Below are 24,546 nucleotides of genomic sequence, written 5' to 3'. Positions count from 1 at the left end.
TTGATTTCCAGAAATTTTATTATAATTAGCAATTAAAAACTGAAAGGGCGATCACAAACTTTTCTTGCCCAGGACCTCGCAACAATTTATTACACGCTGCCATACATCATTAAAACAGGAGTAGAGTGACTGAATTATTTTGCTCTGTGGTTGAAAAGTAATAACACAAAACAGACAATTATTGACTTGAAGAGATAGGATAGTTTAAAAATTCTGACTGGGGAATAAAATTGTGAAGACATGTGTATTTGGACATATGGAAAAGTTTCTTATTTTGAACAAAGGGACATTTTATTTTAAAAGAGCATTTCAGTCAAAAGAATCATCATTCGTTTCAAATTAAATCACCTATCGACTTTTTTTTCTAAGTTCATTTGCCTTTGCTGTCTGTCATTCATTTCTTACGTTGTAATTTTTCAATTAATAAAATAACAGATTGCTTCCCCGTCCGCATTCCTATCATCACCTCACCTTGGTTAATCTACGAGCATGCACTTTTCTCATCGAGACGCAAATCAGAGTGAATAACCGAGTATATGAACCCGGAAGGAACGCCAGACAAAAACGATTGAGAGACTATTGGAAGGGACAGTCGACATGGAGCGAGAGAAGAGTTAGAATGTAAACCGCGAGCTTAATTTTGAAATTTACGATTGATAGCTTTGCTCTGTCTTATAGAGCACCTTTATTTCGGCTAGCGCCAGATAGCCATCTACGATAATGTATTGCTTTTTGAAAAGAAGTTTCAAGTTTGACTTAAATTGCGGTCTTCGCTAAGTTGGTTTCTTTTTGGTTTCTTCATTTTTACGTCCTACGATTATCGCAGTTTTGTAGCCAACCTGGAACGAAAGAGATTCAGCCCAGTGAAGATTCTTTGCGAATATCATTTCAATGTGAATTTCGAACAAAGATCTAAGCTTACCTTCATGCTTACGTTACGTCAAACAACTAACATATAAGGTGGAAATTATTCAACTCTTTTCATAAGATGTAATCCAGCTGACTAATTAAAATTTTATAAGCTTTATATGTTATATGTTGATTGATTAAATGTTGCACCTGATAATATGTAGTCGTTACTGCTTGTTACATAGTATTAGCGTGTGTAATAGTTGTATGGGGGAGAGGAGTATTTAAACGCTAATATTCTAAAGTGAAATATTTACATAAAAATTAGGATAATTAAACATTTTCAATAACTCCCTCTTAGACTTCGACTCTGGTTATAGGTCGATTACCTGTGATTACTGAAAGTTAATGATATTGAAATATACAAAGGAAGTTAGTATAGTGTCTAGCAAGCATGTCTGCTTTGCAGCAAGTCTCAGGTTCGATTCCCTTGAGTGAAGTTTGAACGCATTATGGTGGTTCGGATCCTACCATAAACTATAGATTCACGTACTATTTTGCATCGGCATCGGTGATGAATTATAAAGGGACATTAACTCTAATACGTCAGAATACAGACAGATCGACTGATTCCCAGATATTCATAAGTAAAACTTATATTTTCCAAAACAGCAAATTACGTTAGTAGAGTGCTATTTTTTTCTAAATATAGATCATGAACGGCTTGAAATTATGTTTATTCTGTTGTGTGAGAACGTTTCTCTATAGTTAGAATTGAGGACATCTTCGAAAGTTCCCCTTCGGGAGGATGAACACTAAGAATCATGAAATTATAGGTGTAAACCTGAATGCAGTTTTACCCACTTATCTCAATAGTAATCTATGTAAATGTAAGGTCACTTGACAGGTCCAAATGTAAGGTCACTTGACCAAAGGCTTAGATAATGTCCCCACAACCACCACGATGCGGGGCCACCAACTCCAGGGATGTAAAATATATAGAAAATGTTTAGAAAGTAGAGGCGAATAACTAGGGGCTGCAGCGGGCAGGGGCTATGTTGCAATAATAGACTATCAAAAACTTCCTACTCAAGTCCTAAAATTTCACACGGCGTACACCATAGTCTTAAAATTTTCACAGAGTATACGCTAGTCTTAAAAATTTCACAGGTTATATATGCTAGTTTTGAATATAGTACTACACGCCTTGAAGCAGAAAATATGCGCAAATGACTAAGATTGAGCAATACACCTTCGTATACTCTCGACTACACCCCTGAATATATGCTTTTATTTTCTTAATTTGCTTACATACGTGTGACGAAAATCTGGGAGGAACGCGACCACCCAAGCCCCTCGTTACGACGCCCATGATTAGATGAACCATAGCCGAATACTTCAGGTAGTTTTGTTTCTTTATTTCTAAGTTTTCCTATGATTTGCTGACTAAATATCAGTTGTCAGGGAGCTTTAAAACTTGCGATATAGAACCAAATCATTCTATTTTAATATCCTATTTAGCGAAAAAAAAATAATAATAAAAACGTCGATAATGAAGGGTAACAGATCACAGAAAGAAGCCTACTGGACGCCCTAAATAGTCTCCCTTTTCAAGACTGTGCGCTGCATATTCTTACACTATATTAAAAACGCTTTCAAAGATACCAATCTTTTAAAAAAATAAATAAATAAATAAAAATAAAAAAATAAATCTTTAGTTTAACATCCAACGGTTATGCCATCGATGGCTAAAGGAGACTTATGGAATTGCAAGTGAATTATGATGAAAGAATAGGTGGAATGAGAAAACTGGAGGAAACGGGAAAATCCCAAGAAAACCCAAGTATACGCTATCGTCCTCCACGAACTCACTTGGCCTGGGATCGAACGAGTGACCCCTGAAACCAGAGATTGGCTGTAGCACTGAGCCAACGTACTCACGTCCAATAATACCAATCGTGTTAATCGTTTAATTGCAATAAATATTTTCGTTTTTAGTTTTCTATGGCCATCTATGAACCAAAGTCATTCCATCAAGTCTTTTTCCATCTGATCTACTGCATTCTGATGGTTCTCTCATTGATTGTGTTTGTTCAGATATCAGCGCTCTTGTCATTTACTGCTGAATGACGTGAGTGACTGTCTGTCTGTCTACCAACACTCTTTAAACATGACAGTGTAGTGGACACTTCTTATCTAAAACGTCTCCAGCACAGGGAGGGCCACAATGAGGCACACTTACTTCTTAATGTAGCGCTATTTCTACCTGGAAACTTTCATGGGAAAAATCAAATATTATTCTTATTTGCATTATTATTTTTAATAATTATGTATGTACACACGAGAAATTGTCTACTGCAATTAATTGAAAGAAAAAATACGATTAATGTATAAACTTGCTATGACACTAACTTTTCATCTAGGGGACATGGCAGATAATATTTTAAATTTTGCCTCTCTCCAAAAGAGGTCAAACAGCAAACTCCAAAACAGTTTCTTTTAAGGAAGCTTGTCCTCCTCCCTCGCGTGCCCTCGTTCTCCTGAAGGAAGTTGTCTCTAGCCATCGTGCACCCTCGCTCCCGCAGTAACACTTGGCCCTCACCCTCGTTCACCCTCGCCCTCTTCGTCGAAGCTTTTCCTCGCCCTCGCGCACCCTCACCTCCGCCATCGAAGCTTATCCTCGGCCTCGCGCATCCTCACCCTCGCTGCCGAAACTTGTCCTCGCCCTCGCGCACTCTCGCCCTCTTCGTCGAAGCTTTTCCTCGCCCTCGCGCACCCTCACCCTCGCCATCGAAGCTTGCCCTCACCCTCGCGCACCCTCACCCTCTTCGTCGAAGCTTTTCCTCGCTTTCGCGCACTCTCACCCTCGCCATCGAAGCTTGTCCTCGCCCTCGCGCACCCTCGCCCTCGCGGCCAAAACTTGTCCTCGCCCTCGCGTCACTGTGGGCGAGGGAAATTTAGGGTGAGGATGCCCTCGAGAGGGCCACCCTCGCGAGGGTGAACATCTCTGACGGGAACTACTGATTAACATGGAATCCGAACCACATGAGATCCCACCGGGAATCGAACCCGGGTCTCCTACCTGGTATGAATAATGTATCTTGTCTCATGTTTCTTTAGGCATATAATATTGTTCTCCCGCTGGTCTTATAGCTAGCACGTGCCTCTTTGGTCACATGGTCTCACGGAAGCATTAATAAAATCTGAACTATTATAGTGGTTCGGATTCCACCTTAACTTATAAGTCTCTCTTACAGCCTCGGTGCTGAAAAGAAACCCTAACCTTCATCGAAAAACAAACAGATATAACCCTACTTTAGTCTCGCCATTCCATTTCAAAATGAAATTAAATCTTACAGTTTAACGTCCCACAAATATCCTTGTTAGGTTAAGGGAGGCGATGATTAAGGCAAGGGAATGATGATGGAATAATTAGTAGAATGAGAATGTGGAAGGAAATGGGAGAGTTTCGAGAAAACCCATGGAAACGATGTTGTCCACCACAAACTAACTTTTTCGGGGATTGAATCAATGCAGTATTCCATTTGAAATCAAATGAAATTTCTAGTTTTATACCCCTTGGTTATCCTCTATAGCTTATAATAGACGTGTGATTAATGAGAGTGAATGATTATGAAATAATTGGTGGAAAGGAAAATGTGGAAAGAAATTGGAGGGCCCAAAAAAGTCAACAGCATATATCCATGTGATTCATTTGCTACAAAGTTAACTAGTGTTTAAAGGAATTGCTCTAATTGCATTACTCACATTTACTCACTGAACTCGCATTTTACACATTTTACACACAATATCTTTGTTTGTTAGTTAGTGTCTTCGTTTGTTACATTTACTCGTTTTGCAAATGCCCAGTTGGTTTGGGTGCTCACTTGTACGTACCCAGTCAGGTTCGAGATACTGCATTCTGGTGCCTTTGGAAATGTAGCTTTATCGCTGGCGCAACTTTTGAGAGCGTATCAGGAAAATAGCTCCATTGGTAAAGCAGATATGAGTGCATACTCGGTTTTCCTATGGCCCAGCTTGCAGACACCTTTTGTAGGGTAGACAAACAGGGGTGTGTGTGTGTGTGTGTGTGTGTGTGTGTGTGTGTGTGTGTGTGTGTGTGTGTGTGTGTGTGTGTGTGTGTGTGTGTGTGTGTGTGTGTGTGTAGGGATGCGCACGAGTCGAGTCGAGACAGAATTTTCCTTGGAAAATTCGAGTCGAGACACAGCTCTTCCAATAGAAAAATATACGTTTTTCGAGTCGACAACCCAACTTTATAAAATTTAAAAATTTGCTCTCTATTAATAAACTTTAACTTACAATATTTTAATAGTTCTTTACAATTTTTGTCGGCCTTTCCACAGTCGATAAATATTTATGCCCCTTCTTCAAGTAAGAATTATAGCGGGAACAGCTGTAGGACATTTATGGTTTGTACTTTTCTTCCCCCCCTGTGTATTAATATGCCCCCTAGGGAAAATGTTCTGAAATCATCACTGTCAATATGCACTAGTAAAAAAATAGCATACATTCGGTTTTCTTGACTTGATTTTTTTAATACAATAACGGGATTTTTCGCAGGAGAGGGCAAAGTTTGTCCTCTGGTTTTGTATTTTTAATATAGCTAATAAACACTGGCGCAAATACCGGGGAGATGAGGGGACATGTCCCTCCAATCTTGGAACAGGGCACTGTCCCGCCCAATAACTCGATTCGAAATGAGTTTTTCGGATATAAATTTGATAATTTGTGTCTGACTGCCATAAAGGAAAGTGAGATGAAATTGATGTCACCCCAGAATAAGCCTCTGCCCGCCTCTCAATGTTTAAGACAACTCTGCTTTCCTGATCCCCTACAGCGTTGTTTTTCAACTTCATAAATATTTTGAACATTGCTCAAAAAATATATTATGAGCGGAACTGTCTTGCCCGTCCCCCTCAATGTTGAAGACAGATTTTGCGCTGGGGGGTCGCGGTGGCTCAGTGGTAAAGCATTCACCTCCGGTGCTTGGGGACCCTGGTTCCATCCCAGCTCGCGCCTTGTAGACTTTGTGATGGACAAACACCGTGCTCGTGGGTTTTCTCGGGGTTCTCCCGTTTCCTCCTGCTTTCTTCCTTCTACCATGTCACTCATCTCTCATCATCACCGTCTCCTTTAGCCTAACCGGCATAACCGTGGGACGTAAACCTTAAAAATTTCATTTCATTTCATTTACTGATTTGCGCTGCTGGAATAAGAGAAAGGATGTGCAAAGAAGTCGCACTGAGGCTGATTTATTTGATACCATCCCGTTATTCGCGGTAATGTCACATTACATAGGCCTAATCATTAAGAACGCCAGGAACTTTTACTTAGTGGGGTGTGCACCCAGTATAATGATATACTTTTTTACACAAACTCAAAGAAAACAATGTTTTTACGCCCAAGGGTGTATGTAAGGAAATTTGGGAGAGTGTTAGGGATGTTGGGGGTTTGCACAATACTTCCTGGACGTAATATCTATTTTAACAACAGAAGTTGTAAAAAAATGAAGAAACTACTGCAGCAATAAATTCAGAATTTTCTTCTTATGCCTGGAAACTTAATACAAACTATTCATTTCCTCGTTAGGGAGAGGCCATACCCTCCCTTGTGGAGTTTATGGATGTACTTGTATTGTAATATGTTGTTGTGTGTAGTTGACAACCGAGAGTAGCAAAGCCATCTTAACAGTATCATAGCCTCTTGGCTGGGGGCCCCGCGAGCAGAATGGGAGCAGCATGTATTAGGAGCAAAATTTAGTCATAAAGACCACAACACACTTGTTTTCTCTGGGACCTAATATGCTGTTAAAACGTCACTGGAAAATATATTAAACTAGACAGCAGAAAAGACGGCAATAGCACGGGGCCCTCTTAGGCTCTGGGCCCGATTGGGAGAAATCGGTTCAATTGGCCTAAGGCCAGCCCTGCTTGCAACAATAACAGGTATGGAAGGCATATTATAGTGGAATCCTCTCGTTATTTCTTTCTTACTGCTAGAGTATGCACCTTTGGTGCACGTGGCCCTGGATTCGAGTCTCAGTGAAAGAGAATTAAAATTTGAACATATTTCGGCAGCTCGAATTCCGTATTAACTGTAGATTTACGTCTCAAAGAATCGGTGCTGAGAAAAGGCTCTACATTTCACTAAACAACTATAAGGAAAACTTATGAATCCTCTGAGATTAAACGTGAAGCCAGGGATTATTCTTCTGATCATACTCCATCTTGGCCGAACCTATAGCAGCACTAATTTCTGAGGAGAATAATGAGATATTAGGGATTCCAATAGATTCTATATTACGTTCCTGTATACAAGAGTGATTCAGATATTGCGTTACAGGGTAATCCTGATGTTTCTGTTCAACAAAGATGACTGCGGTAGCAATTCAATGAGCAACAAAGTGAAAACCAACATCCGCAAGATGGTTTAGGTATAAAATGTAATTAGCACAGAACAATCTCAAGCTTCTAGAAAGAAATCAACACGCCTGAAAACTAGGCTAGCAGGAGAAGAAATAATTCCAAAATGTCTTTTTTTCTGAATCTGGATATCTACGAAATGGATATCTGAATATCTATGAAATCTGAATCTGGGTAAATTAGTTACTAAATTTATTTTTTTAAATATGAATTGATATCAAAATTTATAAATTAAATGAATGGGAAAAAATATCATGTTTACTTAAAAGAATGTCTTGAGACACTGCAATCTGCATTATCAATTAAATATGTTGATCATTTTGTTGTGTTGGCACCAGTAGCGTACCCAGGAATTTATTTCGGGGAGTCCAAACTCAATCTGAGGATATTTCATATTAAAATTCCTAAAATTGCCCCTAAAATTAGGATAAATTTACACAAAGTCGAAATTTCGGTGGGGTTTGGACCCCAAGGTCCCACCCCCTGCGTACGCCCCTGGTTGGTGCTATCTTCTACAAAAAAAAAAAAAAAAAAAGTTTTCAAAATAAAGTTCATGTCTATAAGTACTAGACATTGGATTGTGTGCCCAGGACTCAATTAAGAGAAACATAATTAATTCGGTAAATTTAAAATAATTCAATACACTAATATTCCAGCTTGGAAACAAGAGTATATTTTACATATCCTAGTAATCTTAACACCTTGCAAGCAGAATAGTCATATAGTAGACTCTTGTTAGTCTGCATCCAATAGTCCGTAATGACTCATGGTACGTCATAGACATGGTGTTTTATTTATTTTCTTTTTCAATTTATTGGAGGCCTATAACAGTACAGTAATTCTGTATCAATCTGTCTTCTTTAACATGTAGAATTATAATTAAGGTTTGGTTGTATTTATTTGGAAATCTTTGTTCAGTTTTCCCTGGCAAACAATATTTGCTGCCAAGCATCATATTATAGCTGTATTCAGTCTAGGATCTAATGTTTAGCGATAATGGGACGCACTGTCCGATACCTGATATTATCCGAACATGCCAGATTATAGGAAGTCCACTGTATCTTCAAGTTCTCTGCAGATGTAATAAATTCTCTGTTTATAAAGGACTAGCAGAATACCCGTTCTTCGCAAGAGGAGAATACATTTCATTTTGAATATAAAAGGCTGAGTTTGGATTTAAATTGCATCGGAAGTATTACTGTTCGTCTCAGAGATCCCAAAAACTATAAATTCGAAACTAATATCGGTCATTTTCTATCATTTTTATATACTTACTCCTCCTTCTTCCTCAAGTTGCGGGACTGAATTTGGATTTAAACGGCATCGGAAGTGTTACTGTTCATCTCGGCGACCCAGAAAAATATGGATTCGACACTAATATCGATTATTTTCGATAATTTTTAAATATCTCTCCTCCCCCCAAGTTGCACCATCAAAATGAAATGACAAAAACCATCTCAAACCCAAACCTCTTCTATGTTAAAAATTTGATCGAGATCGGTCAGGTGGTTCAAGAATTATCAAGTTACGAACATAGTCACTTTAATTTTATATATATACTAGCCTTTGGCTAGCTGGGGGCTCCGCCCACAGGCCCCCGCCTTTGCTCGGCCTACGGCCTCGCATCTCTTAGATATCAGCCTTTGCATCAAGAGTGAATTTTGTGCATTCGCTCTTTAATTACATTTCCTTAATTTGGCACAGCTGGGGGCTTCGCCCTCTGATCCTCACGTTTACTTGGCCTACGGCCTCGCACTTCTTAAATCCACAATTCTACCAAATTTCAAGTTTTTCCTATTTCAACTATGTAAAAGATAAGATTTTGTATCCCAAAAAAAACGCCCATTTAAATAACATGAAAATTTCTTCATCCCCCTTTAGACCCTTTAGAAACTAAAACTATTCACTTTTGACAATTTTCCGCGAGGTTAGTCCCGGAAGGCTACAGTCATGCGAAGTTTCATCATTATAATCGTGCCGGAAGTGCCTAAACATTTTGGGGTGAAGAAGATGTCCCATATAAATAACATGGAGAAGATTTTTCAGTTCCTCATAAAACCAATCTACAGTTGGAAATTTTTATTTTTTAGCGATTTACTTAGTTAACGCTAACGAAAACGTACAAGCATACCGAATTTCAAGTTTGTATTCCAATTCTAAGTACCTAAAATATGAGATTATAGGTCCTTAAAAAGGCCCATTTAAATAACATAGGGAAATTCTTCATCCCCTCTTCAGACCCCCTAAAAATTAAAAAATATTCACTTTTGGCAATTTTCCTGTCGATTAGTTCCGGAAAGCTACAATCATGCCAAATTTAATCATTGTAGCCCCTCAGGAAGTGGTCAATAATTTATGTCAGCTCATGTAGTTTTGTCATAACATTGTCAAACTGTCATTGTCATTGTCAACTAATGTCATATACATAAAAACTATCTAATTGAAGACCAGAAGTTGTGACAAAATACCGTAAATGCCATTTTTTGCTATTTTTATTTTAAAAGAATCGTGAATAAATGCATTTGTTTGTAATCATTGGTCATATTTCCTCTTTTTCGTTTGCTTCTTAAATTATGTTCATCTCTCTATCGGAAACAAATTACATTGCTTGCCGTTACCATCGAATGTAATTTACCTATGAGATACAGAATTGAACACTCCTCACCGGAGGGGATAAATCATTATTGACCAAATAAATACATGGAAAGTACGGTTGATGTAAGAAATTACGAAATCTCCAAAAATTAAGGAAATTAGATAGGTGTTACTTACTTTGTAATCTTCTCAAAGTATATGCTCTATTTGCAACTAATGTCAGAATTCAATGCAAATAATATAGATTGCGGATTTAACGTATTTAGACTGGAAGCACTTGGAAAACAAAATACCATGTAAAATTTCTATTTTTAATCTGTTTACTTGTAAATATATTCGATCGTTGTTTTTCAAAATATAGCAAAGCAAGTTTATATCGACAACGTTTGTTATAACAGTTAAAATATTTCATTTTTTTTCAGGTTCCGAAAAAAATAGAGAGAAATTCAGCTTGAACCCTTTGAAATATCTTAAACGGAAAGTAAATTTTACATCTGTGCCATTACGTGTTGCTATTATCGGCCCACCTTTAACTGGAAAAACATCTTGTAAGTATTTTCGAACTAATTTCGATTGTTTGTTTGTGTTTAGTGTTAGTTTAAGGACATGATTGTGTCTAAAGAGAACCGATAACTACTAAAATCTAACCTAGGACCCCGGACTGATGTCCACTACGCTATTCTTTCGGCTATTCTGAGTCCTGAAAACTTTTAAAAGTACTTTGATTACGCTATGGCAATCACATGAATTGGGTACGATTTTATTCATTGAAATTAGTAGAACAAAATTAGAGCTATTTGTGAAATCAAATACTTGTATGTTTATTAACCTATAATTCCAATAGACCAGTTTGTGTTCTTTTTGTAATTTGTAATAATGTAAGTGAATATGCAATAAACGTCAAATTGTGTCCAATATAACCTATGGGACCCGGAGGTTCAATGCCTTAGTTACAAAAACTCACGATTGACTTCTGTCCATATCTTACTGGATCTGGTTTTTATTTTGTATTCATATTTCTGAGAGGTTCGTCTTAATATTATTCTCACATCTGCGCCTAGGTCTTGCTAATCTCTCCGTTTTCAGATGCTGAATATTTTCTTTTCCCAAGCATAACCTCTCTCTTATCATCGTTGCTAGCAGGTAGTGGTCAGTGTCACGATTGGGAAATTTTGTACTCTTCACAATAAGGTTTGCTGAATGTTACGAAGTTTACAAGTCTAACGCCGTTATTATTACTTTCTTTATAAAGACTTTCCTTGCCTATAATCCGTTGAGAATATCTTTTCATCCTACCTTCCCACCGAAATCTCCTAATAAAATTTTCATATGGTATTTGGGAGTTGGTCAAAAATACATTCTATTTCTTCGCAAAAGCCTTCTTTATGTTCTGTTGAGTCACACACATTTAGAACAATAATATCCCAACACCGACCCTAAAGAATGTTAAAAGAAAGTTTATCATTAACAAATTCAACACATGCAACTGCTGATATTATTCGTTTGTATAAGAAAAACCCTGTCCATAGTTGGTGATTGTTATTTCCTTCCCCGTAAAAGAACGTAAAATTTCCGGTCTACACCGCTCCCATTCCCATTCATATAATTTTCTCAATTTCTACTAGATCCATCCTATATTTCTCTAACTTATTCATTACGGATGTTAATGCGGCGCCTGTTCTATAAGGACTTCTTATATTCTATGATTGAAATTTCATATACATTTTACTTTGTAGACATCGTGCCTAGCTATCTGTAATGATCCGGGGTTTCTGTAAATGTTTCTGAACAAGTCACTCTTTTACAGGATGTGGTTGTTAGCCTCATGCCAAGCTCTCAAGCTGGAGAATCACCCTAGTCATCTGTCCACGACTGTTTATTCTATATTCTTGTAGCAAAATTCTATATATATGGGACTTCTCCTATATCTGCAACCTGAGGTCCCATTATACTATGCTGACACGAACCCATGTTACCAGTACATGGATTCTGGATTGACATAGGGACAATAAACTGACTTGACACTGAAAATAAGTAGTCAGTGATCACTTGCTCAATTTTGTCACTAACAGTAAAATTATATTACATTTTTTGCTGTTTAACAGCAATTTTAACAGCAATTTAAATAACAACAATTTTTACTCACACATTAAAGATGTTTTTTTCTTTCTGAAGGACTTTCTGGAATGATCTAACAAATTGTAGGAATAAAAGTTGTTTGAATTATTAGACATACATGTTTCGTAAGACATAATTCTATGAATTAAACGTTCTAACTGTTCCCTATTCAGGTTTGTAAGAAATAAATAACCAAAGTAGGTATATTGCATACTTTGATATTCGTAACTGTGGAAGTAGAAAGCAATATATTCTGCCCAAACCTTCACATAGAACAACAGTGCAGTCTACGTATGCACGAATAGACTGCTAGTAGGAATGGAAAATACTGAAGTCTTTTCTTGTACGATCTATTGGCGAATGAAGAAGATATTTCGTAGAATAAATAAAAGATAAAATAAGGTAGATGTATTTGAAAACGTATCAGAAAGCGAGAAAATAGTCCATTGGCTAAAAAAATAATTGCAAAATTAATTAGGATAATAGAACTGTTAGTCTCGTATCGCATGAACCAAAAAGTCTCATTTGAATACTGAATACAAGATTTAGTGAGGGAACAAATACTTAAGTTGAGGGTAAAATTTTGAATTTGGAAGAAGGATGGCACAGGAAATCCTTTTGGCTTGGTTCAACTAACTGGTAGAAATGATCGGATTAATTGAAGTAATTTCCTATTGGTCTAGAAAAGACTTTCGACCAAGTGAGCTGAAATATTTTGATTGGAGTACCAAGGAAATTGGTGCGGAATAGAAGGATCAAACAACATGTACAGCACCGAACAGAATCAGAATAGAAGACGAGATGACAGATATAAGATAATAAGAATAGAAGGAGAAGTGTTCAACTGGGCTTAAACTTTTAACTTTACTCAATAAACATGGTTCAAGTGTGTTTGTCTGTCAGATAGAAAGTATTTTAAAGCGGAAAACCTGCGGAGAACTGATGAAGATGGATGAAGCTGAACAGTTATAAGATGAAAGCTATAGTAATTGAAACAAAATAAATTGCGGTAACTATAATAATTGAAGTTGTGAAAGAAAAATGAACGTGATTACTTTTTTGCATTATTTGTAAAGACCTGAAACCAGAAAGAGATATAAAACCAAGAATGCGGGTGATGAAAGCGTTCAAGAAGAAAATAGCGTATTCAATGGATCACTAAACAATAGAAATTATTGAAAAGGATCATCAAATGTTTCTAGTGAGGTGAAGCAGAAACGCGAACATAATATAAAAAAAAAGAAAAAACACGAAACAAGGATACTTGGTTAGAAGTATGGATATGGAGAACACTAAATTAGCTAGGTTGTTAGGAAAACCAGTGAAAAGTGTGAAAAATAGTAATAGAAATAAAAAATTCCAAGTAAATGATAAGAGAAAAAACTTGGGTAGGATATTGTTTAAGGGGAAAAAGTATTGATAGATATGCTGAAAGGTGTAGTGAAAAAAAAAGAGAAATTTCAGAAAGCACTTTTATTGATGAAAAGTATTAAAACGGATAACACATGTGTCAAGTTAAAAAGGTTAGCTTCGGTAAGAAAGCTTCTAATTTTATAGCAAATATTCTGCCAGTGACGGCATAATGCTTATGTTAATATTAATTATTCAACTAAAGGGTATTTTATCAGCATCAAATCAGGTAAAGATACATAAGTAATTCTTGTCATACATAATGTGAGTTTTACAAACGGCATATGTATCACTGTTAGTGGTATTTGTCCTACTGTTAGGAGTATGTGTATCACTATTTGTAGAACACAAATAACTGTAGATACAGTATGCTGCTTCATACTGTATCTTTCACATGAGTAATATTGAAATAAGTAAATCAATAAAGAAACAGTATCTTCCAGCAGAACAGCAATTTATTGGCAACAAAGACATGCTTTTAAATGTATTTTCCTGGATTTTCTCCAAAAGTATAAATCAGAACTTAACCTCAAGCGTTACACTTCTTTCATCTTGCTGTGATCTATTGTTTAAAAATGTGTGTCATTTTTAAATAATATCACTAAACACACCGTGTATACTGTCCTTTTCCTAGTTTTATAATGAAAACTTTGATAAGGGTTTACTTCACTGTCATTTTTATTTTATACGTAGCGTTATTATTGTACAGTATATTTGTTTATGTTTATATAAAACTTAGTTTTTCTGATACCGTTCTTAGTTTCTGCACCCCAGGCACCAGAGGTGAACGCTCTACCACTGAGCCACCGCGGCCCTCTTGCATGGTTGTGCTTACAAACACCCAACATGTGCTTCTATTTACAATCATCAACCGTGTGCGTCTAACTATGGATTACTATGACTGCAGATGGCAGAGACAACAGTGACACCACTGGTAACATGATGACAAGGGACAGCAGAGCCACCGCCTCAGCTGGAGCACCTATATAACAGAAGATTCTAAAGAAAGTCATCAGTCTGCGACTGGTCATCCCTCCTTTAGCTTGCTTTGGAGCTTTAGGAGATACCTATCCCAAAGCCTCTAATTTGCTTCCGAACTCTAGGCTTCGCATCTGCTCTCTTAGCTTACCTGGAGCTCTGATAGGCATCATAACCTCAGTAGCATAACCCCCTTACTGTTTGCACGGAGCATTGAGAATCCTATAATCCACTCCACCTAGTTTGCTTCGGAGCTCTGTGAAGATCCTGCCCTAGGCTGCTCGGGAATTGTGTCACCTCTCTATTAACACAATATTAGAGAATTTACATTATATTTTGTAATATACTGTTTATACTGGATTTTGTAATAAAAGCCAGTGGAAAAACGATTCCGGCCTGTAATTCGCTCTACCTATGCTCTACGTACATCTACACAAGCAGAACTTTGCAATATTATTCAAGAATACATACTACGTTATATCTATTATCATATTACTTTTAAATATATTTACTGTACTTTCACTCACACGTTTTGTATCATTTGTATAGTTATACGTAGTATGCAATGTAATTTTTCTACAAACATAATAAATTAAACACAAATTACTTGCACTTGAATTTTATATAAAAATGTTACCCAAACTTAGAAAATGTTACCTGATCTTCATAGTATTTTACATTTAATGAAACTACAAATGTATTTCCAAATCTAAAAGTAAATTTGATCATAGTATCAAACATTACTTGATCAAACTGCTATTACAGTTTCATTTTTTGTTAACAGTGGCTATGCGCTTTGCTGAGGAATTTGGAGTTAAACGAATTTCTATTGGAGACTCAATTAGATATGCATTGGATATAGCTCCTGATTCTCAACTTGCAGCTAGGTTGAGGAAATATTTGTATGAAGGGAGAACAGTTCCAGCAAATTTACTCATCGAAGCTGTAGCTCTTGCATTGTCTGACGCAAGGCAAGTAACTTTCATAATTTCGTATATTTTTACTTTATCGTCAGCTGATTTTGTATTTCGGAATTTTGAACTCTTGGGTACCTCTTAAAAATGGATAGTTCTTTTATCTTAGATTCTTACCACTGTTCTTAACGAAATTAATAATATGACAGTATTACAACAAATTTAATAAATTTTATTTGGATATTAAAACAAGAGACAAATGTGTAAGAAACTGATCAAACGGGAGGAGATGCATAACTCCTTATCTCATTTGTTTGGTACCCGTGAAATATTCCGTTTTTGATTTTAGTGGCATGTATTTAAATGGCTTCGGAAATATCACTGTTCCTCTCAGCGACCCCGAAAACTACCGATTCGAAATTAATATTCGTCATTTTCGATCATTTTTATATATCACCCCTCCCCTTCCCACGTTGAGGGGCTGGATTTGGATTTAAGCGGCATCGGAAATGTCACTCATCTCAGCAACCCCAAAAACTATGGATTCGACACAAATATCGGTCATTTTCGATCATTTTAAATGTATCCCTTCTCCCCCTCCCCGAAGTTACATCGTCAAAGCAATATGATAAAAATCATCTCAGGACCAAACCTCATCTATGTTGAAAATTTGGTCGAGATCGGTCGGGTATTGTAAGAGTTATTAATTCACAAAACAATAAAGAACATCCCAGACCCGAACTTCATGTATGTTGAAAATTTGATCCAAGCTCGGTCGGGTGGTTGAAGAGGTTCGAGGTCACATAGTGACTTTCATATAGATTTGACTCTGGAAATTTCGGAACAATTTATTTCCTAGATAGGAACTTCCCCATCAAACAACGAGTTTAATACACTCTAAACGAATGAAATTATATATAATTTTAAAAATTGCTTTAATTACTCTATATCATTTTATTACGAAACATAGTGCAGCAAACCTTTCATCAGGAACAATAAACATAATCTTGAATAGGCCAAACCAGTTACTTTCGCTTGCAAATTTCTCACCAATATAACTAACTCACCACTCAAGAACGATTATTAATAATGAGAAATTTCACTTTACGAAGAAACAAAATGTAGCGTACTCCTTTAGTGTATTTTTTCAACCTGAAAATTAGTGATATATTAAGGAATGCAGAAAGATTCCTGGCTTCACTCAAGAAGAGTGGAACTACAGGTAGTTACAAGATTACAGTTTTTCTTCTCTGAGACTGAAGCACTTGGTATAGAGATATTGCAGCTTTACTCACCCTTGCAAAAACAATTATTTTAATTGGCCCTTAAACCAGGTCTTTGCAACATGTTGAACATCAGAAATACAATCAAGATAATGTCCTTTGAGGTGTTTTCTGCAAGTGTGGAAACAAGTGATAGTCAGAAGGAGTCAGAATAATAACAAAGCATGTCCTTGTTCTAAATGTCACATTCACATCATTTGAATTTACAACAAACGGAACACTATACCTTCCGTTTTTCTCAATGGATATTGATATTGAAAGCGGAAATAGTTAATTTCTACCACTTTCACTTTAAATAGAGGATTAGCGGAAAACGTAGAACATAAGTGAATTATACAGATATAATGATACATACTTAGTATATTAACACCGAATTTAAAGATAACTAACCTATTATAATTGAATTTAAATAACCACAATGATGATACACCTAACTTGAGTGCACTCATACCATAAATAAAGAAAACCAACCTAACGTTTAAATTATGTCTTATATCAATTACATGACACATTGATTAACCGTAAATATCGACTGGAAAATTATTTGAAAGGAATTGAAATATTTAACTGTTTTGTAAATGATTCATATTCTATCGAAACTATAATTTTTAATTTTGTGTTTGCAAATTCTCTAATATATATAAAAATAGTTAGCACATATATATATATCTTATAATATTTGTATATCTTTCGGGTCCTCGTCAGAAGACGCAAATAGCACTATGTGGCAATGTCGCAGATAAAGAACCAGCGATTAGATCTACCAATATACCAATCAATTAAATCGATTCTTGCCAGATGACATTGAAGTCAATAGACGTTGCCACTAGCACCACTTATTACCTCAACAATCGATGTAACTGTTTGATGAATTCGTAGAGCAATGTTAATGGTTCCAAGCTAATACACGATGTTGCCACATAGTGAAATTTTGATTCCTCATAGCGGCTGAAGTAGGACCCGGGGGACATTCTATCATATAATATTTTTGCTTTATCTTGACCTGTAGAATAGTGGTCTGTTGTCCGTGGGCGTCATTTTTAGAATACCCTATATATATATATAAACCTACTAAATATATAAATATTATTATGTGTGAAAATGTCAAAGTTGCCTCCTTTAATTTTGGGTTGAGTCGCCACTGTCCTGATTTCGAATACCAGATGCTAACGTCAGGAAACCTTGTATTGGGAGAGTGTAACAAAGCTGAGATCGGCAGAGTGAAATTTTGGACATTATATTTGTTTTCTTGTTGAGTATGGTTTCTTGATGCTAAGCCAGCAGTTCTTTTCCTTGTATGTTTGGTGAGTGACAGCGAGTTACAATTTAGTTGGATCACTAGGTGCTCTAGGTGCTATACTAAACACTGCTTGAATAGTATGACGTTACCAGACAGTGTCGAGTGTTTACTGATGTCAGACAATAAAGGAAGTGATCATGGAATTCTGCTTGGATACTTACTGGAAATTTTAGTTTTCGACCCTTACCGCAATCGCAGCAAAGTACCGCTTTTCAAACTGCAACGCTAGAATCCAGGAATTTTCTTATTGTGACTACAACGATCAACTTACAAATTTCGCAACCACACATTATGGCGTTCTGCGTTAGTTTCTTCTCAAAATCTATTTCCTTGAATGTTAACTAATATTTAAATAAAATGTGAAACATAACACGAAAAACAGTCAAACAATATATTTCGTAATGAGATCGTTACTTTAAAGTACTTTACACATACAAATAAACATTTCATAAAACTGAGCACTTCTAGTAAAATCTAACAGCAAGTGCCGTCTTGTGTGCTTATTTTAAAATGAATCAAATATTTTCTTTTATTTGTTACCTTTTTCGATATCAGAAAACATGACCAAATGAATCAGTATCTTGATTGTAGCTGAAACATACGTCTATCTTATAACACAATAATTATAATATGTAACGTTTCATTGCGCAATTGTTAAGGGAATGGGCTAAAATGTGTGGTAATCCAACTTAAAGAAATCAAATGTATTGACTAAGATTTGGAAATCACAAAGAAAAACGAAAAACTACAAGTCATAAAATTCAGTAGAACTAATGACGACTATAGTTGGAGTTATTTTAACAAGCATAATTTTTATTCTGAAATTAAAGAAATAACAGGAAGCTACGATGTCTTAGAATTCTCTGGAATACATGATGCCCTTGGTTTATGCAATTTTAAGATAAATACATTACTCCATGTCAGATTATTCGTGACTGGCGTCACCATCAATAACAAGGGTACATGTGAGAACATAAGCCCTTAAAATAAATAGGGATTTCTGTCGACTCAACTTCCTGCCGCTCCTACGATAAGCTATAAGTAGTTAAGATCCAGAAAATTGGGCTTGAGTGTGCTTGTGCTTGTGCTGCTGCTCGTCCTGCTTGTCGCCAGGTCGAGTTATTGTCAGAAGGCTCGCCCAGTTTCTCTGCGGGTCACATCTTCTGTCTTCTCTTTTTTGAAGATAGGCGTAGGTATCTGCAAAAATGTGGATTAAGTTTTCTTTTCGTTTGTTGACGGAAATACTATAGATGATAGAAATTATGTTTTGCCTCGATCTAAATGATCTAAAAAGTCAAAGCAATTTCTTCTATCACCTTTGTAACCGTAATGTAGATCCATTAGTAGCATTGTAATAAACTTTATAGTTAGAAAGGATTATTTTATTTTACGGAAACAGTTACTAATCTACAGTCTTAAGTTCACTAAATAGCCTTGGAGAAGGGCGGATAGGCACTAATGCTACCAATTTCGTTAGTGCAATTTGGCTAACGACCCTAAGAACAAATATCTTGTGGAATTGGTTACTGATGATTGGAGTCGCATCTCACTAGGTACGATGAGTAGTGTTTACATTATCCTGGTCAAGAAACATGATAATAGGAGTTGTCTATGGACGTGTCGAAACATAATCTGAGACGTCTCCTTGAACGAAAGGATTGCGGGATCGAACCTTTTCAGAGGACACATCCGTAGGACACATAACTTCCCCGACCTTGGAAAATCTAGTATTCACCCTAGCTACATAGTAGCCCTTAAGGTGTTTCATAGAAGTGTGGAGCCTTCTTGGGAGTCCGTCTAGAAGTATCAGCAAAGATGAATACTTCGATAATTACCGGATGGGGGATTTCAACCTATTTCATGACGAGAAGGTATTTTCTCTTTCAGAACAGGTACTCAGTCTAGCTGGAGGCCGCACTCCCAGTATTCTGGAAACTTACTTGGCTAGACAGTAATAGGGCTGCTACAAGACCGACTGACACCTATATAGTAGAAAATAAAAACAACCAGTGGCGTAGCGCTGTACGTAGTGTCCTACACCCCTAAAAAAAAGTATCATGTGATGGGACAAGTGCCGGATATAATATCACGCACACGAATAACCCACCATGTAAAATCCATTAAGTGATGGACGTGAGCCATTTTAGTAACGGGTAAGCTCCATCACACTATGTAAAACGTATTAATAAATATAGACTACAGATGGCTTACCAGAAAATATAGCAGATATCACACAATACTAAAATACTACATTAGAAGTACTTTCGCGAAATATTTCATCAGGCACGATAGACAAGGAGGTAGGAACTAAAGAAAACAAAAGTAACTGTAAAGCATGTTAATATCATCCTTGTTTTCCTTTTGTATTTTTCATTATTATTTTATGTATAATTTTGGTATCTTTACAATTTCCCTCCTTTATTCTTACCAACCAACTTATCTCGTTAGTATTATCCTTTCAACTTTCAACTTGACTCCATAATCACGTGACTCTACATTGCAATACCACATCGAGCTAAACGTCACACAGCTACTTTTCCATTCTATGATGTATTCTTCTCAAATCTAATGACGTATTTAGCGAAAGCATTTAAAATGTGTCTTATTTAGTGTTCTGTTAAATACGAGTATTTTCACTTTTTTATCTTTGTAAATAATTTATCTTTTAGGACCTCATTAGGATTTCGTTGTTAGATACACGAGGTTGCATGGTCTATAGCCGACAGATTAGCCTATACTTCTGACACTTGTATAGTTGCACCAAAAACATGAAGCCAACCTTATTATCATTGTGGTATTTCAGTGTGCAGGTAACAAATCGTCATGTTTGTACTAGTGAAATGCCGTCGAAACTGAGTTGTTACTGAGAACGATACATCATGATCCTTTTTCCACGCACAGTTTTGGGAAGGATACAATATGGCCATTTTCCGGACACATTTTTTATACGGTTAGTAATGAAAGAATGTCAAGGAATGGCACGGTTATGGACATTTCGTAAGTGTAAGCAAACAATATTTTGGCGCCCTATCTAAATGATAATTTAAAAAATAGAAACTTCAATGGACGAAAATTCTTCAAATAATTGTCACAATTGAAAATATCTTTAATATCTGTAGTCTCTCTGTGAATTTTAACGAAAAATAGAAAAATTATAACTAATTGACTGTGGATGAAAACTGAACAAGGTTCCAGTTTTTAATAGTTAGTAACAGTTCTTAATAAATAAGCAGAAGAGACTACACTCTAAATAAGCACAACTAAGATATATAGTCAGCGGCGTGCCGTCAAGGGGACTAGGATACTAGGCTAGTCCCCTGGCATTTTAATTAAACTATTTTGTGATAAATATATACCCAAAAAAAAAAACATTGTTTATAATTCTCTATTTTCGTAAAATAGCACTGTTTCAATTGTTCTCACATAAGTTTAGTCCACGCCCGTGTGCAGGGTGCGACAGCTAAGGGTGCAATACGCGAGAATAGGCGTTGCACTGTGTTATCAACCTATTCTCGCGTATTAAATTTAGATGGAGCGATAGAGAACATTTGGTACGATTATGGTAATTAGCTTAACTTCTCGTTTTCTTTGTTACTGAAAGTTTCATGTTATAAACACACTTTTGTGGCTCACAATGTACCAAATGTTCTCTATCGCTCCATCTAAATTTAATACGCGAGAATAGGTCGATAACACAGTGCAACAGTGAAAAAACTTTTTTACTCAACAGTAGGTGATCTTTATGTATTTCGGCCTCCTGAATTCAAAAATGAAACTCAAAACATCCTATCACCCACTGTCTTGGCACAAATCGTATACTTTGCCAATGTTGATAACACATATTGAAGTATTACACATATATATGGAACACGAATCATGCTGAAGTAGAATATAAGTTAAAACAACAATATATTGAAATATGCATACAGTAAACAGATACATACAGAGTATGTGGTACAAAACTCCTCATTCGTTCCGTGCTTTCTTAGTGGTTATGGCGTGGCCCCTGGTTTTCCTCTTATGCGACATTTCCAGGTGCTCACGGTGAAGCATCCAGACGTAGTCGCCCATCATCCGAACATCCCACGTGCCCTGGTATGGTCGTTCCATGTCCTTGATATCCTGATAGAATCTTTCACCCTGTTCCTCACTTACAGCACCCAGATTTGGAGGGAAAAAGATGCGAATGTAAGAAATGTAACTTCAAATTCATTGAGCATCCCAGAATTTTGAATTTCGTCAGCATGTTTTCAAGTATGTCGATATAATCTGGACTACGATGGTTTCCCAGGAAGTTTTGAAGCACACAGTTAAACGCAGTCGAGGTTTCTTGCCCCACGGCATTCATTAAATGAAGGAAACCTTCATCCAGTATTAGTTTGTGTATATCAGGACCAGTAAACATACCTTCTTTCAACTTAGCATCTGACAGATTGGGGAACTTGTTACATAAATATTTGAAACAGTTGCCACACTTAGGTAATGCCTTGACAAATTGCTTCATTATGCCTAATTTGACGTGCTGAGGTAACAAGAGTATTGTCTCTTTCCATTAGGGGGTCACACTTGATATTTTTGTCCCCTAAAACCAATTCCAACCTTCGGGGCCACTGTTTTTGCACCAATGCTTGATACGAACCAGAGCCCGACTGTCCCATTCACAAATGAAACAAGGGAACTTGGTATATCCTGACTATTGTCCTAGAAGCATACCCAACACTTTCAAATCACCACACACAATCCAATTGTGATCTTGGCGTTTTCTCGGTGTTACCGCGTTTACTGGCGATAAACAACATTGTTTTAATATTGGCTCACTCCAAGTACAAAAATATAACTCTCGACTATAAGTCTTCGCTGCGCGTCAGTACGAGTTTGAAACATCAGCACTATCTAGCGGATACAAGAGCCTGTTGAGTTTACCGGAGGAAGGAACGAGCAACCAACATCTACTTGTCAACATACATTTGACTAAGCAGCATGAAAAGCAACACTCAGATGCATGGAGCTGCGCCTGCTATCGGCGACGAAGTTAACCCGCTGAAGTTTGCGAGAAACTAAGGCTTCTGCTACAATCCTTGCGGAGGGGGAAGTGGTTCCAGTGATTGTCATGACATCTCATGAACACATTTGTACTCACCAGCAGACGACGAGAAATCTATTCCTCCCTCGGCACAAACTAAATAATTATGAGTATTTAGCACATTTTACTGTATTAATTAAAAGTGTTTTCTGTAATACCTGTTTTGAAAACTGCAAAATACAAAGTTAAAATAAAAAATATTTTTTTAAAAAAATAAGAAAACTACCAAGTAAATGTTTTTCCATATTACAACTCACTCGTGTATTATTTCTATGTTACTCTGGGTTCTTTCTTGGACATTGGTTTCCTCCAAAATATTCACAGATCAGATGGGGGCGGAAGGGTCAAGGTGCGAAACGAAGAAAAAGCAACAAACTACAGTAGAGTAGCATTTGCAATTGTGAGTTCAGTATTATAAAAGCGCGTAAGGTATTTTTTTTTTTTTTACTTTGGTTTGTTTTCACTGTGTGGAAGCAATAATGTTGAATTTAAGTGGGCCTGTTTGTCCTAAAGAAAAGTGTGGAATGTTGATCTTTAAAGAACATCATAGATTTTGATTGTGACCCACGGCAGCATTGGTAGACCATTCCTTCTCCTCCCCAAAAATAATCAAGACTTACTGTCGATCTGTACAAGGAAAGGGAAGATATAACTCCTTAGCTTTGATTTCCATCGAAGAGCAAATACTGTGTAAAATGAGACAAAATGTACACTTCGAATTTTATGATGGTGTTATTCCGAACTTAACAATGAGAGACTCGGGTTCGATTCATGGCAGGAGCTTATGTGGTTCGGGTAAGCAGTAGATTCACGTCTCATATAGCCTCGCTGTAGAAAGGGACACTAAATTCAAATCAAACGAACTTTACGAAAAAGACCAGGAGATTGGAATTTGTGTTCAAATAATAACAAGTGATTAGAGGAAAGTAAGAGGAAACAGACTTCATAGTTTATGGTAAGTTATTAACTATTTTATAGCGTCTACCAGCAGATAAACAATATTCCATTTTATTTATTTATTCTTGTATTCAATGTCAAAAGATTATGCACCGAGGTTAAAGGAAATGGTAACGCTGATGATAAACTAAATGATAGAATGAAGAAGTGGAAGGAAATGGGAAAACTCTGAGAAAGCCCCACATACAGTGCTCGTCCAGCACAAAGCCCACTTAATGGGCGTGATCGAACCAAGAACCCCAAAACAAGAGGAGAGCGCTCTACCACTGAGCTACCGTGCCTCTTTGTGACCGGGCCTAGTTTAAACTAAGTTATAATTAGCATATACATTGTGAATACAGTTCTTGTGTAAGTATACAATTAAGATGCTCCGAAATATGGAATATAGTGAGAAACGATGTACAGTTAAGATATTATCATATACAACTGATAAACATTACAAAATTTTAATAATTTATGCCACTGTTTCGTAATGTATGGTAATAAGAAGCACCTTCATGTTGTCATATGTTTCCTTCAGGTGCACAGAATGGTCGACAGGTATTGAGGCATAGACCCACATATTACCATTGTGCAGCAGAACTGACTTCAGGCTTCTTTTAGATGAGTCAATAAA

General features: G+C 36.6%; 1 protein-coding gene across 1 annotated transcript in view; it reads left to right on the top strand.

Moving 5' to 3' along the window:
• Positions 1-24,102, top strand: part of LOC145675234 (adenylate kinase 9-like) — a 296,882-nt gene extending 272,780 nt beyond the window's left edge. The window contains exons 25-27 of the mRNA XM_081745616.1: positions 10,310-10,435; positions 15,178-15,364; positions 23,952-24,102. Coding sequence (XP_081601742.1) covers positions 10,310-10,435; positions 15,178-15,364; positions 23,952-24,102 — 464 coding nt within the window. The remainder of the gene's footprint in view (positions 1-10,309; positions 10,436-15,177; positions 15,365-23,951) is intronic.
• Positions 24,103-24,546: the final 444 nt, after the last annotated feature.

This window comes from Thermobia domestica, chromosome 18 (assembly GCF_964235325.1).
Source record: "Thermobia domestica chromosome 18, izTheDome1.hap1.1, whole genome shotgun sequence".
NCBI classification, from domain to species: Eukaryota; Metazoa; Arthropoda; class Insecta; order Zygentoma; family Lepismatidae; genus Thermobia; species Thermobia domestica.
The sequence above is the reverse complement of the archived record's forward strand: the minus strand, read 5'-3'. Positions and strand labels throughout refer to the sequence as shown.